General features: G+C 51.0%; 5 protein-coding genes and 1 non-coding gene across 6 annotated transcripts; 4 read left to right on the top strand and 2 right to left on the bottom strand.

Moving 5' to 3' along the window:
- Positions 1–299: 299 nt before the first annotated feature.
- ASPWEDRAFT_41357 (Ras-GEF domain-containing protein) lies at positions 300–2,065 on the top strand. The gene is made up of 2 exons (XM_040835536.1): positions 300–1,292; positions 1,339–2,065. Exons 1-2 carry the CDS (start codon positions 414–416, stop codon positions 1,600–1,602), a joined length of 1,143 nt encoding a protein of 380 aa, XP_040689797.1. The 5' UTR covers positions 300–413; the 3' UTR covers positions 1,603–2,065.
- A 1,229-nt stretch (positions 2,066–3,294) lies between these two features.
- ASPWEDRAFT_51974 (uncharacterized protein) lies at positions 3,295–9,060 on the top strand (the record flags this gene model as incomplete). The annotated part of the gene is made up of 4 exons (XM_040837684.1): positions 3,295–3,960; positions 4,006–4,526; positions 7,962–8,041; positions 8,084–9,060. The coding sequence occupies 4 exons, from the start codon at positions 3,295–3,297 to the stop codon at positions 9,058–9,060; spliced, it is 2,244 nt and encodes a 747-aa protein (XP_040689796.1).
- Positions 9,061–9,093: 33 nt separating this feature from the next.
- ASPWEDRAFT_172905 (isocitrate lyase/PEP mutase family protein) lies at positions 9,094–10,158 on the bottom strand (the record flags this gene model as incomplete). The annotated part of the gene is made up of 3 exons (XM_040830992.1): positions 9,094–9,129; positions 9,172–9,653; positions 9,720–10,158. The coding sequence occupies 3 exons, from the start codon at positions 10,156–10,158 to the stop codon at positions 9,094–9,096; spliced, it is 957 nt and encodes a 318-aa protein (XP_040689795.1).
- A 289-nt stretch (positions 10,159–10,447) lies between these two features.
- ASPWEDRAFT_51972 (uncharacterized protein) lies at positions 10,448–12,065 on the top strand (the record flags this gene model as incomplete). The annotated part of the gene is made up of 5 exons (XM_040837683.1): positions 10,448–10,543; positions 10,584–10,644; positions 10,689–10,860; positions 10,908–11,176; positions 11,227–12,065. 5 exons carry the CDS (start codon positions 10,448–10,450, stop codon positions 12,063–12,065), a joined length of 1,437 nt encoding a protein of 478 aa, XP_040689794.1.
- A 107-nt stretch (positions 12,066–12,172) lies between these two features.
- On the top strand, positions 12,173–14,022 carry ASPWEDRAFT_172903 (Zn(II)2Cys6 transcription factor; the record flags this gene model as incomplete). The annotated part of the gene is made up of 2 exons (XM_040830991.1): positions 12,173–13,322; positions 13,367–14,022. The coding sequence occupies 2 exons, from the start codon at positions 12,173–12,175 to the stop codon at positions 14,020–14,022; spliced, it is 1,806 nt and encodes a 601-aa protein (XP_040689793.1).
- A 109-nt stretch (positions 14,023–14,131) lies between these two features.
- On the bottom strand, positions 14,132–14,203 carry ASPWEDRAFT_t127. Its single transcript has one exon. It is a non-coding gene; the product is annotated as a tRNA-Ala (tRNA).
- Positions 14,204–15,230: the final 1,027 nt, after the last annotated feature.

Below are 15,230 nucleotides of genomic sequence, written 5' to 3'. Positions count from 1 at the left end.
TTATGATATCCTGGTTAGTTACTGTTAGTCTGGTTACGACACAATGAATATTTCAATAATGCGCACATCCTGCAGCCGTCGGCGGCGATCTCTTGGCACCAACAGGTAATCCCCAACTACGCAGACCAAACCATAAAGAATGGAGGCGCTTCGGGCGCTCTCGGCGAGGTCATTTGACGCGCGACAACGTCATGAACCCTCGGGCCTGGGTGGAGGGGGAGTGGAGAGGCACCAGCAGTCACACCTAGCGCCTCCACCGTGGCCAGCCTAGTTTGGGCGGCGAGAGACAGGAAAATAACTCGGACGGAAAGGGATCGGCCAAGATAAGATTGATAAAAGCGATGTCGGATCGTTGTGCGATTCTTTTGTCTGATTTTGTCCTTTGATATCTTCGTTTCTTCCAGCAATGTAAAATGGAGCGACTCCCCCCCAAGTCCAGCCCTCGAGGCCACGCCCGCAAAGGCTCCGTCGCCCCTGACCTGCCCTGGTTCCTGCAACTCGACTGCGACGATGAGGTGGTCTACGAGGACACCCCCATACCCGCCATCAAGGGCGGCACGCTGCCCGGGCTGGTCGAGCAGTTGACTCGCCACGACAAGCTGGATATTTCCTTTAATGAGATCTTTTTACTCACATACAAGTCCTTTGCCTCAGCCGACGAGCTCTTCGAAACCCTCCTGCAGCGCTTCTACATCGCCACCCCCATGGAACTCACCCCCGCCGAACACACCACCTGGGTCGAGCAGAAGCAGAAGACTATCCGCTTCCGCGTCGTCAACGTCATGAAGACCTGGTTTGAGCGTTTCTGGATGGAATCCCACAATGAGGCCACCGTGGACTTTCTCAAACTCGTCCACGCCCTCGTCAAGGGGTCCCCGGCCATCCTTGAAACACCGGGCTGTGCCCAGCTGCTGTCCGTCGTCGAGCAGCGACTACAGGGTCAGGAAAGCACGACGAGACGACTCGTGCCGACGGTCAACGCACATGCTCCCTCACCGAATGTGCCCAAGAATATGAAACGAGTCAAGTTTCTCGACATCGACGCGACCGAGTTTGCCCGCCAGCTCACCATCATCGAGTCGGGGCTGTTCCGCCGGATTCGACCGCAGGACTGCGTGAACAAAACGTGGTCGAAGAAGGCGTCGGCCGAGTCTGCGGAGCCGGCCACCGGGGTGAATGCGATGATTCTGCATTCGAACCAGCTGGCCAACTGGGTGGGAGAGATGATTCTGGCTCAGTCGGATCTGAGGAAGCGAGTGGCCATGGTGCGGCATTTTATCAACGTGGCTGAGGTATTCCATGCTACCATCTGTGACATTGATGAAGCTGACTGGATAGAAATGCAATTCGTTAAAAAACTTTGCCACGATGATGTCGATTATCTCCGGACTAGGCACAACACCTGTATACCGACTGCATCGCACATGGAGCCAAGTAGGCGGGCGATGTCTAGGGCCTCTCGAGCAGATGCGCAATCTGATGGCCAGCACACGGAATTTCATCCGATATCGTGAAAAGCTGCGACTGACGAATCCGCCGTGTGTTCCATTCCTAGGTACCCCCTACACCTCATCCATATCATCTATCTACATGATATACTGACAGAAAAGGCGTCTATCTAACCGACCTCACCTTCATCGACGACGGCATCCCCAGCCTCCTCCCCAACAACATGATCTCCTTCAGCAAACGGGTCAAAATCGCCGAAGTCCTCCAAGACATCCAACAATACCAATCCAACTCGTACCTGCTACACCCCGTCCCCGAACTCCAAGAATACATCGTCCGCAACATCCAAGCCGCCGGCGACGTGCACGAGCTGTACGATCGCAGTCTCGAACTCGAGCCCCGACTCCGCGATGAAGAGCGGATGATGGCAATGCGGCATGGGCCGTACGCGGCGACGGGGAGTCATATGAGTTCGGTGGTGATTGCGAGTATGGTGATGGAATAATATATGTTCTATCGTGTTATGAAATGGATGATGATGATATACCCGTGTTTGATTTAGGTAATAGCATAATCAAATAATCAACCTTGTATGAGGCATTTAACAGCGTGTACGGCTTCCCCGCATCTTCTGCAGTTCGTATATTATCCATCAGATAATCTTAGTAACTGCTTATCTGATATGATTATCTGATTTGCCTGGATAGTCAATGGCCAAAAGTACTTGCATGGTTACACAGTGCACTGTTCTCTTTCGTATTATCCCAGTCTGATGTACCGTTGCACAGGCTGTGTTGCCTATTATTGCCTATTCTGTCTCTTCCTATTCAGTCCATCCATTTTGCCTTTCTGATTGCCTTTGGCAGATCCAGAGCCATGGTTATCATACCAGGCGAACAATGGCGATCAACAATGCCATTGTTGGCCATGCACAATCCTGTCACATCCGACCGTGCGATTTTCGGATAAATGCATTCAAACTGCGAAGATGAGTCATCTGGGTGATTTGCTTTTGTTCAGGAAAGGGAGACAATATAATTATGTCATTGTGCAATCGGGTGGATGCATCAGTTAACCACCACCATATTATTATATTGACAATAATTAACAATAACAACGACAGATAATCACAATAATTTATACCCCTGCAGACAATCCCTTGATTGCTTCCTTTGTTCCTTTATTCTTTATTTCTCCCCATCCCTAGTTAACGACGTGTCTCCATTCCACCCCTCGCTATCCCGAAAGAATGCCAACGAAGCTTCATTTCGTCATGATCGCATCCGGCCAGCAAATCCTCCCAGGTAACATGGCCAATTTAACCAGCAAGATTAACCTCGTCTCATTCAGGGGAATCGTCAAATCAGAAACGGCGATTGTGCGCTCACGATGAATCTAACTCGATGCGGCGGTGGAGCGAGGTGTCAGTGGGTGAAGATGTTACATCAATGCAACAATGATTGCACCTTTGCCATTGAGATGGATGGAGTGTACCATGGTTGAGATGGGAGTGAATGGCTCTGTCCATTGTTACTGTAGGTACAGAACGACAGGATAAAAGGCATAAAGGAGAGATGCTCCTCGTGTCGCATTCCATCCCTGGAATGCCTTGATGGACTTGCTGGTCCATGGCTTTTTGTTTTCTTTCTTTCTGCCTTTGATTCCCTGTTTCTATCATTCATTTCACATCATGAAAGTCTCTCGATTATGTCTTCTTCCGGTGGTTGTCCACGCTATCGATTTACAGATCGATGATCCAGGTATACCCCATGTACCTTCATCAATAGCCTCATATACTAAGAAGCAGACTCCATCAAACAAACCGCCCACGATGTCGCCGAACAGATGCTCACCCACTACACCGGGATGAACCCCGGCGACAACCCCGGCAACCTGCCCGACCCGTACTACTGGTGGGAAGCCGGCGCCATGTTCGGCGCCCTCATCGACTACTGGTTCTACACGGGCGACGACACCTGGAACAACATCACCATGCAGGGTCTCACCTGGCAAGCCGGCGGCACCGGCACTTTCATGCCCTCGAATCAGTCCCGCACAGAGGGTAACGACGACCAGGCCTTCTGGGCGTTTGCAGTCATGTCCGCGGCGGAGCGCAATTTCCCCAACCCCCCCGACGACCAGATGGGGTGGTTGGCGATGGCGCAGGCGGTGTTCAACACGCAGGCAAGTCGATGGGATACGGAGACGTGTGCGGGTGGGCTGCGGTGGCAGATTTTCTCATTTATGAATGGATATGACTATAAGAATACGATCTCGAATGGGGGGTTCTTTAATCTGGCTGCGCGGCTGGCCAAGTATACCGGGAATCAGACATACGCAGACTGGGCCGAGCGTGTATGGGACTGGACGACGGAAACTGGCTTCATGTCGGATCAGTATGAGTTCTGGGATGGCGCGAATGACCGGCTGAACTGCACCGAGTTCAATCGGATCCAGTGGACGTATAACCCGGGTGTATACCTGCTTGGTGCTGCCACCATGTACAATCTGGTACGTCTACACCACTGATGAAAGACACCTACTGATAAGTGATAGACAAACGGCGATCCCGCGTGGAAAGAACGCACAGCACGTATCATCGAAGCCACCGGCATCTTCTTCCACGGCGAAGGCAAAGACATCATGTACGAACGCGCCTGCGAACCCGTCGACACCTGCCAGATCGACCAGCGCGGCTTCAAAGGCTTCCTCGCACGCTGGATGTCCGCATCCACGCAGCTGGCCCCCTTCACCTACGACATGGTGATGCCGAAACTGCGCGCGTCCGCCGTCGCAGCAGCAAAGACGTGCGTGGGCGGCTCGAAAAAGACAACGTGTAGTTTGAAATGGGCAGAGCCGAAATGGGACGGGCGGGATGATGTCGGGCAGCAGATGAGTGTGTTGGAGGTGGTGCAGGCGAATCTCATCAGTCGCGTTGAGCCTCCTGTGACCGATGAGAATGGAGGCACGAGTAAAGGCGATCCCGGGGCTGGGTCACGGCCTCCAGATCCACGACCACCGGCTATCACGATGGACATCACGACGGGGGATCGAGCGGGAGCAGGCATTCTGACGGGGTTGATGGCGATTGCGATTGTTGGGTCGACGGGGTGGATGATATACGAATGATGATAGCAGTTTAATTGTAGATCTTATGATACGATAATATATTGATGATTATAGTCTTCCATATTCTACACTATGGGGAGTGTGGATCTTACCGGATTAGGCAGTATAGGCGATCTGACCAATCACAGCTCTCTCGGCCACATCCATACAAGATAAATTCAGTCTCTCATGAACTGAATCTCTGCATCCATCCATCTTCATCTTCATCAAAATGGTCAAAATTAACGAATTCGCCGTCGAGCGTGTATGTCCTCCATAATATCTTCAGTGTCTATACTAATGTCACAGTGGATGGACGACCACGAAACCAGCGCCGTCCACAACCTCGCCGAAACCTGCTGCGCCTCCATCTCGCTCAACGACCTCCTCACTCTCTCCCAGTCAACCAAAACACAAGACACCCTCATCGACCTATCCCAAAAACAAGTCTACGGCGCCATCCGCGGCTCGACCGCCCTCCGCACCAACATCGCCAATCTATACAATGACAATGACAACCCGGATGCGGAAACCGTCTGCGCCGAGAACATCCTCCTGACAAACGGGGCTATCCAGGCGAACTTCCTCGCGCTGTATACGAATGTCGGGCCGGGGGATCACGTCATCTGTCATTATCCGACGTATCAGCAGTTGTATTCTGTGCCTGAGTCGTTTGGGGCGGAGGTGAGTTTGTGGAGGTCAAAGGAGAATGGGTGGGGAGTTGATTTGGATGAGCTGAGGGGGTTGATTAAGCCGAATACCAAGTTGATTGTCATCAAGTACGTCTTCCTATTCCATCCTGTGAATATAAACTGACTAACTCATCAGCAACCCCCAAAACCCCACCGGGGCAGTTCTACACCGCGATGTACTCCAAGGCATCGTCGACATCGCCCGTCAGCACAACATCACCATCCACAGCGACGAGGTATACAGACCTCTCTTCCACTCCTCGGTAACGCCCCCATCTATCCTCTCCTTCGGGTACGAGAAGACCATCGCAACAGGATCCATGTCCAAGGCATTCAGTCTCGCAGGTATCCGTCTCGGCTGGATTGCATCACCCAGTCGTGCCATTATCGAGGCCTGCGCGTCCACCCGCGACTACACCACCATCTCGGTAAGCCAGATCGACGACCAGATCGCGACGGCGGCTTTGTCGAGTCCGACGGTGGGGAATCTGCTCGCGCGGAATGTCAATCTGGCAAGGCGGAATCTGGCCGTGCTGGGTGGGTTTATGGAGAAGTATGCGTGGGCTGTGCGTTGGGTGAGGCCACAGGCTGGTACGACGGCGTTTGTCAAGTTTGTGAACAGGAATGGTGATCCTGTTGACGATGTGTTGTTTTGTAAGCGGTTGCAGGAAAAGACGGGTCTGATGTTCGTCCCTGGGAGTAGATGTTTCGGGGGCGATGTTGATTTCAAGGGCTATGTTCGTGTTGGATATGTACCGGAGCATCAGGTTATGGTGGATGGATTGGAGGCTTTATCTCGCTTTATGGAGGAAGAGTATGAACATCTCCAGTGATGTATAAGAACATGATAGTTTACAGTGATATAAGACAGCTAGAACAGAACAAGTTCCAATCCACTCCCCGCAAAAAACAAATCCCATCGTACCGCCGTATTCGCCTCCCAATACACACTCAACGCCTCTCTTGCGCGCGTGAAATTCCCCATCCCCGTAGCCTGCATATTCTTCATTCGTTCCTGGATGATATCCCGCTCAATGATATCGTCCGTTTCACAGCCGGCACTGAAAATCGGCCAGAGGATGAGGATGTTTGCAGTGGAAAACGGGGGAATGTTGTTGAATGCGTTGATGATTCCGGTAATCTGGGCTCTGACTTTGGGATGGTCTTTGGGCAGGTTTTGCACACGGCGATGGAGATGGAGAAGGGCGGAGTGGATGAATGTCTGATGGGTGTGTGGGAGCTGCAGTGCGAGATCTGAGTGGGATGTGAGGGTATGCGTTGCTGCGGATTTGTGCGAGACGGCCAGGATGCGGGTTTCTATATCTTCTGCTTCGGAGGCGGGTATAGATGGTGTGTTGCATGCCTGTTGACGCGCGAGTATCCCAATCCGAGCAAGTAGAGGAAGCAACTCCATCGAATAACCGCAAATATCATCAACATGGCCGGTCGAAGTCATCTCCAATGACCAATACCGACCATCCTCGACACAGCCACCGTGGATACCAGATAATCCGGCCGAAACATCCAGCGTAGCGAACCACTTGAACAGACACTGTGCGAAGGGGTCATCAGTTGGCTGATTCTTCTCGAATACAGCGTTGAGTAGCTTCTTCACGCCCTGGAGATGGACTCTCCATGTTCGAGGATTCCCATTACACACGTCATTCGTGCATAATGCCATGGCCGTCATGGCTGTTTCAGGTTTAAGCATCTCCTTTTCATCGTTGAGTGCATCTCGCAAACCGGAAATAGCCAGATTAGTAAACTTGAGAATCGTCCGTCTTGTATTCTCAGACGTGTCTGTAATCAGCCGTGCATGGTGACTGCAGGCTGCTGCAAGAAGAGCATGTAGAAGATGCCTCGTATTCAGCGCCGTTGAAACCAGCGTTTGGCTAAACAGCGGCGGGGCAAGAGGGAACAAAACAGAGGCTGTTTGTGTTCCAAAATGGTGCATGAAAAATTGATTTTCGTGGGTTGAGAGATTGGCCCATGGGTTGAGGGGTGGTTGGATGCATATTCTTTGAGCTGCTGGTACTACTTGAGGAGATCTAGGCCCCGACACTCGAGATGATCTCGTTGAGCCCGTGATGAAGTTGGACTCGTATTTGCATCCTTGTGGATATCGGGTGCATCGTGAACATGTTGGTTTTTGCAAGTCACACTATCTTGTTAATACTGATGCTATTCAAGATAAGATGAATATACCTTCACCTTCTTCCTCCGACACTCTGTACAGCCATCGCGTCTTCGCTGGATGCCCTCATTCCAGGATAGCTTCATCGATGTGAGTTGCTGGAGGAATCGACGTCATTTTAGCCGCTGATATTCCGTCGCTCACGTGGTCTGCCAGCCCTACCAGGGCTTGTCGAATCATCTGACCTCTTACTATATAAGTATAAAATAATAAATAAAAGTACAGATTAGAAAAGTAATGCTGAATGGCCACTTCATATGCACGTAATCAATCAAGTGGGCCTGCATGGATGTGCCGGAATACCGGATGTATCCATGCGGATCTATATCATCTCCATATTAATCCTGAGAGGGGAAATGAGGGGTTTCATCCGGGGAGTCGGAGGATTTCCGCTGTCTTTGCTATAAAGGTCTTCTTCTCGACTGTAACTATTACAGCTATACACCATACACCACAGTCAACATGTCACCTATTGTTTCAGCATCATCCGAACCCCAATCCGAACCTGACATCCCCAGCTTCTGCAAAGCTGGCGTGGTCGTCAATGAAGGTCCAGACTATGAAGTCAAAGTAGAGATGGTCCCTGTCCCTCAGCCAGGTATTCCCATCTCCGATACCATCGAACGTGGCTAACTTCCAGGCCCCGATGACATCCTCATCCGACTCAACGTCACCGGTCTCTGTTCCTCCGACATCCATCTCATGAAAGGCGATCTAGGCGTCCCGCCCATGTCCTCCTTTGGCGTCCGCTCACCCGGCCACGAAGGCGCTGGCGTAGTCGTCAAGATCGGCGACAACGTAAAAAACTTCAAAGTAGGCGATCGCGCAGGCATCAAGCCGATGATGGATACATGTGGTGCTTGTGATTTATGCTGGGGCGATAAAGAGACATACTGCAGTGGAGCTGTCCTGACTGGATTAGCAGTGGCAGGCACGTACCAGCAGTACATTGTGTCCCCTGCGCGGTATGCATCGCCCATCCCCGACGGTGTGCCGGATGAGATCGCAGGCCCGATCATGTGCAGTGCCAGCACGATGTACCGGTCGCTGGTGGAGTCTGGGCTGAAGCCTGGGAATTGGGCTGTGTTTCCGGGTGGAGGGGGAGGCGTTGGGATTCAAGGCGTGCAGCTGGCGAAGGGGATGGGGATGCGGCCGATTGTGGTGGACAGTGGAGCGATGAAGAGGGAATTGGCATTGAAGATGGGCGCAGAGGCATTCGTGGACTTTGCAGAGGAGGAAGATGTTGCTGGTGCAGTTATCCAAATTGCAGATGGAGTTGGGGCTCATGGAGTATTTGTCACTGCGCCAGCGGCATACAAGACAGCCCTTTCGTATGTTGGCAATCGCATTGGAGCTGTCTTGATGTGTATCGGTTTGGCACAGGCTGGGGTATTGACAATTGGAGCAGATCCTAATGTCTTTGTGTTTAGGAATCTGAGTGTCAAAGGCACACTGGTGGGCAGTCGGAAGGATACAGCTGCTGCGCTGGATTTTGCACGCAGAGGAATACTGCAGTCGATCAGTGAAGTGTATCCGATTGATAAATTACCCGAAGCAGTGAAGAAGCTGGAGAGAGGAGAAGTGGCAGGAAGAATGGTGGTGGATTTCAATATGTGATGTATCAATTCTGTATCTACAACTATGCTATATCTATTTATCCTCGTACTTGTACTTCTCTTCCAGATCCTATAAAGTCAGCCACATTCTCAGAATAGATGGAAGACATACCCAATACTTATTGAATCCCACTCCCTCACACACCTCACTATATCCAAGAATCATCGGCGGTGCTCCCACCGTCATGCTCTGTTTGAGTCCATCCAGGGTCTCTCGGATACTCTTCAATTTCGCTGCCACCAGAGTCCACGGATAGGCAACAGCAGAGAATCCCAGCTGTGCCAGATCTGCAGCTGAGAGATTCTCCGTCTTGCCGCCTTCAATGATATTGGCAAAGGTGGGGATTCCAATTTCCTCAACGCACTTCTTCATAGCATCCCGGTCTGGAAGTGCCTCGACAAAGACGGCGTCAACGCCAATCCGTTTGAACTCCTTTGCCCGAGTCATCGCTTCCTCCCAGCCGAGGATGAGAGCGTCAGTGCGAGCGAGGATGAAGATATCCTGTCCTTCGTCGCGGGCGTCACAGGCAGCTTGGATGCGAGCATACGCTTCCCCGCGCGAGACGACCGATTTGCCTTTTGTATGACCGCATCCTATCAAATTAGCATCTCCCATTCTAGGTTATCAGCACATGGGTGATTCATAGGTCAAATACTTACTCTTCGGCCACGTCTGATCCTCAATCATCACACCCGCCGCCCCAGCCCTCGCAAAGCACTCCACCGTCCTCCTCACATTCATCGGACTCCCATACCCCGTATCCCCATCCGCCATGACAGGCACAGAGGTCACCCTCACCACCTCCTGGATCTTCCTACACACGTCTTCCATGGCGATATACCCTGTATCAGGGATGCCGAAAGAACTGGCAACGGCGTACCCGGCGAGGAAGATCATGGGGAACCCGGCCTCTTCGACAAGGCGGGACGAAAGACCATCGTAGGAGCAGGCGTGGGCAAGGATCTTGGTGGGATCGTGGTGGGCTTCGAGCATCATTGCGCGGAGGTGGGAGGTATGGATGGAGGGGATGCGGCCTCTGGTGTGGGGGAGGGAGGGAGAGGGAGAAGAAGGGGTGAATTGGAAGGGGTAGGGGATCATTTTACTGATTTGTTGCGAATTGATTGAATGAAAGAATGAGGGGGTTGAGGTGGTTGTGATGATTGTTTGATATTAGATGTGAAAGATGGTTTATATAGTTGTGGCGGGTATTTACTGCGGATAATGCCAAATACCCGCCACGACGAATAACCGAAACATGACAATTCATGACGAAGCTATGAACTATCCTTACCCCGTGGGGAAGTCAAATGAAATGCGGGGTGCAGATATCCGGTAATTCGTCTATATAAACCTCGTTGATGAAGGAGATGTTCTATCATCATCCATCATGGACAAGCCATCTGCACAACACTTGGAAGGAGGGCTCAAGACCCATCCTGTCATCCACGTTTCCTCTCAGCAACAAGCTTCAATTCGTAGAAAGGTATGCGTTCCTCGTCATACGAGCTGTCTAACAATACCAGTTTGACCGTCGAGTCCTTCCCATCGTGTGCATTCTCTACATTCTCTCCTATCTCGATCGAGGTATGCTCCCATCTACTATATCAACGTTAGGCTAACGTATTCAGGCAATATTGGAAATGCCAAAACCGCTGGTCTTGATAAGGACCTCCATCTCAATAGTGCTCAATGGGCTTGGGTGCTCTATGCCTTTTATATCTGCTATATTCTCTTTGAATGGACGACTGTGCTGTGGAAACTCCTTCCTGCGCATATCTACGTTGCTGTATTGTGCATTTGGTACTCATCTCTATCTCTGTATATCTCTAATTATGCTAACTTCTCAGCTGGGGCGCGGCCGCCATGTGCAGCGGTGCCGTCAACAACATGGCCGAATTGATCGTCTGCCGCTGTTTTCTAGGCATCTTTGAAGCGGCCTTTGGAGCTGGAGCACCATACTTCCTGTCTCTGTTCTATCAAAGACGTGAACTGGGGTTTAGAGTCTCATTATTGCTGGGCATGTCCCCTGTCGCCAACTGCTTTGCGAGTGCCTTGGCCTATGGCATCACGCATATCCGGGATTCGTTGGAATCATGGCGATATCTTTTCATTATTGGTAGGTCTATATAACTACCTTACTTATCTGCTGATGCTAACAACATACAGAAGGAGCACCCACCATCATCTTCTCCATCGTCGTCTTCTTCTTCCTCCCCGACTCCCCGGGCACTGCCAAATTCCTCAACGAAACCGAACAAACCCACGCCGTAGAGCGACTGCACGATCTGGATCAAACAGCAAAGAACCGGCTGGAGTGGAATCAGGTCTTCAACGGCCTATCCGACTACAAGAACTACATCCACATGGGCATCCACTTCTGCTGCAACTACTCCTTCGCCGGCCTGTCCAACTTCCTCCCCACCATCCTCCACGACATGGGATACACTTCTATAACCGCCCAAGGCCTATCCGCGCCCCCATACTTCGCCTCATTCCTCTGCTGCATCGCTGCAGCGTTAATCTCCGACCGCTACGGCCACCGCGGCCTCGTCATCGCTGTCTCCGCAACAATCGGCATGATCGGATATCTCCTCCTCGCCGCCGTCCAAGACGAGACGCAAACCGGCGTCCGCTATCTCGGCATCTGGCTTGCGACGTGTGGCGTCTTCCCCGCACTCTCCATAAACATCACCTGGCTGCTGAACAACCAAGGCGGAGATTCGAAAAAGGGCGCCGGGATGGCGGTGTTGGCGGTGTTTGGGCAGTGTTCGAGTTTTGTGAGTAGTTCTGTGTTTCCGGAGAGTGAGGCGCCGTTTTATGTGAGGGGGTGTGCGGTGGGATGTGCGTTGACGGGGATGATTGCCGTGTTGGCGTTGGGGCTGTATGTGAAGCTATTAAGGGAGAATCGAAGAAGAGATGTGTTGTATGGGCGAGTGGAAGAGGGAGTGAGAGTGGACGTGACGGTTGAGGGGGATAAGAGTGCAATGTTTCGGTATTTGATTTGATGTTTATATCCGATTGGCTATAGCAAGTATATCCACTCTGCAGTATAAATACTCCGCATTCCATCTCCACATCCACATCTACATCTACATCTATATCTAAATCTACAATGAATCGTCCACCTCGCGGCAGAACAACGGAGGAATACCAATTCCGCCGCACTTATCAAGCCTGCATTCCCTGTCGCCAGAGAAAAGCCAAATGCGAAGTGACAGACGAGAATCAGCCGTGCAAAAGATGCCAGGCAAAACAGCTGCACTGCCGCTATCCCACCAAGCGGCCATGGCAACGCAACCCATCAACCACAACATCAGACACAAACGTGCTGAGGATCTGGAATGCCTGCCGCTTCGTCCGGATGGGCTGGTTCACTGCCTCTGAGGCTCTCCTCCTCATCGACCGCTTCTTCACGCACATGTGTCCTCAATCCCCCATTCTGACTTCTTTCTACGCCAATCCCGCCCATCACTACTGGCTGATCACGCAGGAGCCCATGCTGTGCTGCGTTATCCTGCTCATTTCCTCGCGATATCACCATCTCCCCGGCTCGGCGGGCTCGTCACGCAGCTACTTCATCCACCACCGTCTCTGGCAACATTGCCAGCACCTCATCCTCCGCATCACACTGGGGCAAGAGAAACTATCCAAAGCCAAAACCCGGCATCTGGGTAGCATTGAAGCCCTCCTCCTCCTCTCAGAATGGTATCCCCGGTCGCTGCATTTCCCGCCCGAAAGTGACGGCTGGGATGCGGATTTGATGCTGACGAATCCCGATGATCGCGATCCCCCGCTCGATGAAGATGACGTTCCCATGTCTGATCGGTGGAGGGCGGATGTTGTTGAGCCGTCAAGACGATCGGATCGGATGTCATGGATGTTGCTTAGTTCTGCGCTGGCGCTGGCGCATGAACGGGGCGTTTTTTATGGGAAGCCATCGCGGGCAAGAGATGTGACTGGGCCCGATGCAGAGATGTATCTTGCGCATTTGGAGGTGAGGAGACAGCGTCTGCCGGGACTGTTGTTTGTGTTTGTTAATGGGCTTGCGGCGAGGATTGGCTGTACGTCACTTATGCCGGAGTTTGGGGGCATATCGACTTGTATTCCAGATGCTGGATGGACTGCGCTGATGCATACTTGGGTGGAATTGACGAAGCTCACCAAGGAGATCACGGACTCTGTGATGGCAAATGGCATGGTAGATGTGGCCATGTTGGATGGATGGAGAGAGAAACTGCGCCTGTTGAAAGAGAGTCACAATGGTACATCCCATCTCTTCAGTATAGACATCATACTTACTGCCTAGACTCCCTCCTTCACATCGAACACCAATACCTCCGCGTCTTCACCAACTCCCTCGGCATCCAAATCATCGTCGAACAAGTCCTCTCCCACCCTCAATCCCAACCCATCGACGCATCCTTCATCGCGCGAGCACGCCAGCTCAACCTCACCCCCGCGCAATACGAATACATCGAAGAAGTCATCGACGGAGCGGGCGCCATCCTCACTCACATCGTGCAAGAAACCCAACCCCTCCAGTATCTCCCAATCCGAGTCTTCCACCGCGTCATCAGCTCCTCGATCTGTCTCCTCAAAGCCCTAGCACTGGGCGTAAAAACCGCCAAACTGGAACAATCGCTACAGTTGCTCGATCGGGCGATTGCTGCATTCCAAGCGCGTCCTCTTGATGATATTCATCTTATTTCGCGGTATGCTACGCTGCTTGAAACGCACGTGGAGCAGCTTCGGCAGACATTCGCTAGAGTGAATGTACCCACCACGGATCATCAGAATGAATCTATTAACGAGGGAATGTGGGATGTCCCATCAGACTGGAGTGATTGGCTATCGCTACCGTTTGACCCCCTGATGGCGCCGTTTGGAGAGTGGGATGGCCAGGAGTTGGATCTGGATGCGGCGTTTTGGGATTTGGATTTTATATGGAATTTGCCTCCTTGATATCGTTTTTATTCAAATTTTAATAATTATCACATTGATAAATAGATAAAATAAAAAATACTTTCTAGTGACAGACCCGCCAACAGTGACGGAAAGAAAAACAAAAAAATGGACTCGCGGGGAATCGAACCCCGGACCACTCCCATGCTAAGGGAGTATTATACCACTAAACCACAAGCCCAATGGCTTGAAAGGTCGACAGATTATATGCCATATAAAAGAAATAATCTTCTAAATCATTTTGCTCCATTAATTCATGCACAGTTTTATGGAAGATCAAGAGTATTCTCTATGCGAAAAGAAAAATAACTTTTTTATGGTCTAGTATATTCAGCTCTGATTTTCATTACATTCCATTATATTTACAATCATCAATGGAAATGTTCCATTGATGATTTTCTATCGCAAGTTTTGCTACTTGCGACAAAATATATTTCCCGCAAACAGTCGTCCATAAACATCACACGGCACAACCAAATAACAGCTATGTTTAATAATTCAAGAACGACCACTCTCCTTTAGATTCCAAAATCCCACCCCCTATATATCTCCTACCCAAACCAACTAAGAATCTGCATCATATACCCTCACCAGCCGTAAATTCCCCCACCTCTCCCTCTCCGTCCCATCAATAAAACCCAGCTCTTCATCCGCACACGATATCATGATCGAATCCAAATGAAAAGAAGGCCTGGTGAGCGGCATCTTCAAGCCTCTCTTCAAGCTCCGCAAAATATGCAACCTGGTAGTATATAGCATCATTCCCTCGTCAGCTAGACCTGCGGGCGTCACTTGGATCGAGAATGCAGAGGGGTATTTGTTGGTATTGTTGAAGAGTTCGATGGCGATGGAGCGTTTTTCGAGATGGCAGAAGAGATATCGGAGGAGTTGCTCGTCTGTTATGGGAGTGATTTTGGGATCTGGGAGGAGGGGGAAGAAGATCCAGTAGTCTTGGTTAGCCATTGGATAGGAGATATGGTGGCAGGGTAGTTGTGGGGGGTTCAAGGCAGATATTTATACTTGGATACAACAATGGGTAGATGGAAAAAGTGGTTTTATATTGATGTGATTGACAAGTCTTTGGCATGATATACACAAAGAGAGACTGGTCTGTTTTGGACTTTCCCTTGCTTTTTGGTGAGCATGCAGACAAAGGCGTCGCAGAGGTAGCTTGACTGGACACATTCCAGTTTCTGTCAAAAGATGTT

This window comes from Aspergillus wentii, assembly GCF_001890725.1.
Source record: "Aspergillus wentii DTO 134E9 unplaced genomic scaffold ASPWEscaffold_4, whole genome shotgun sequence".
NCBI classification, from domain to species: Eukaryota; Fungi; Ascomycota; class Eurotiomycetes; order Eurotiales; family Aspergillaceae; genus Aspergillus; species Aspergillus wentii.
This window is presented reverse-complemented; position numbering and strand designations above follow the sequence as displayed.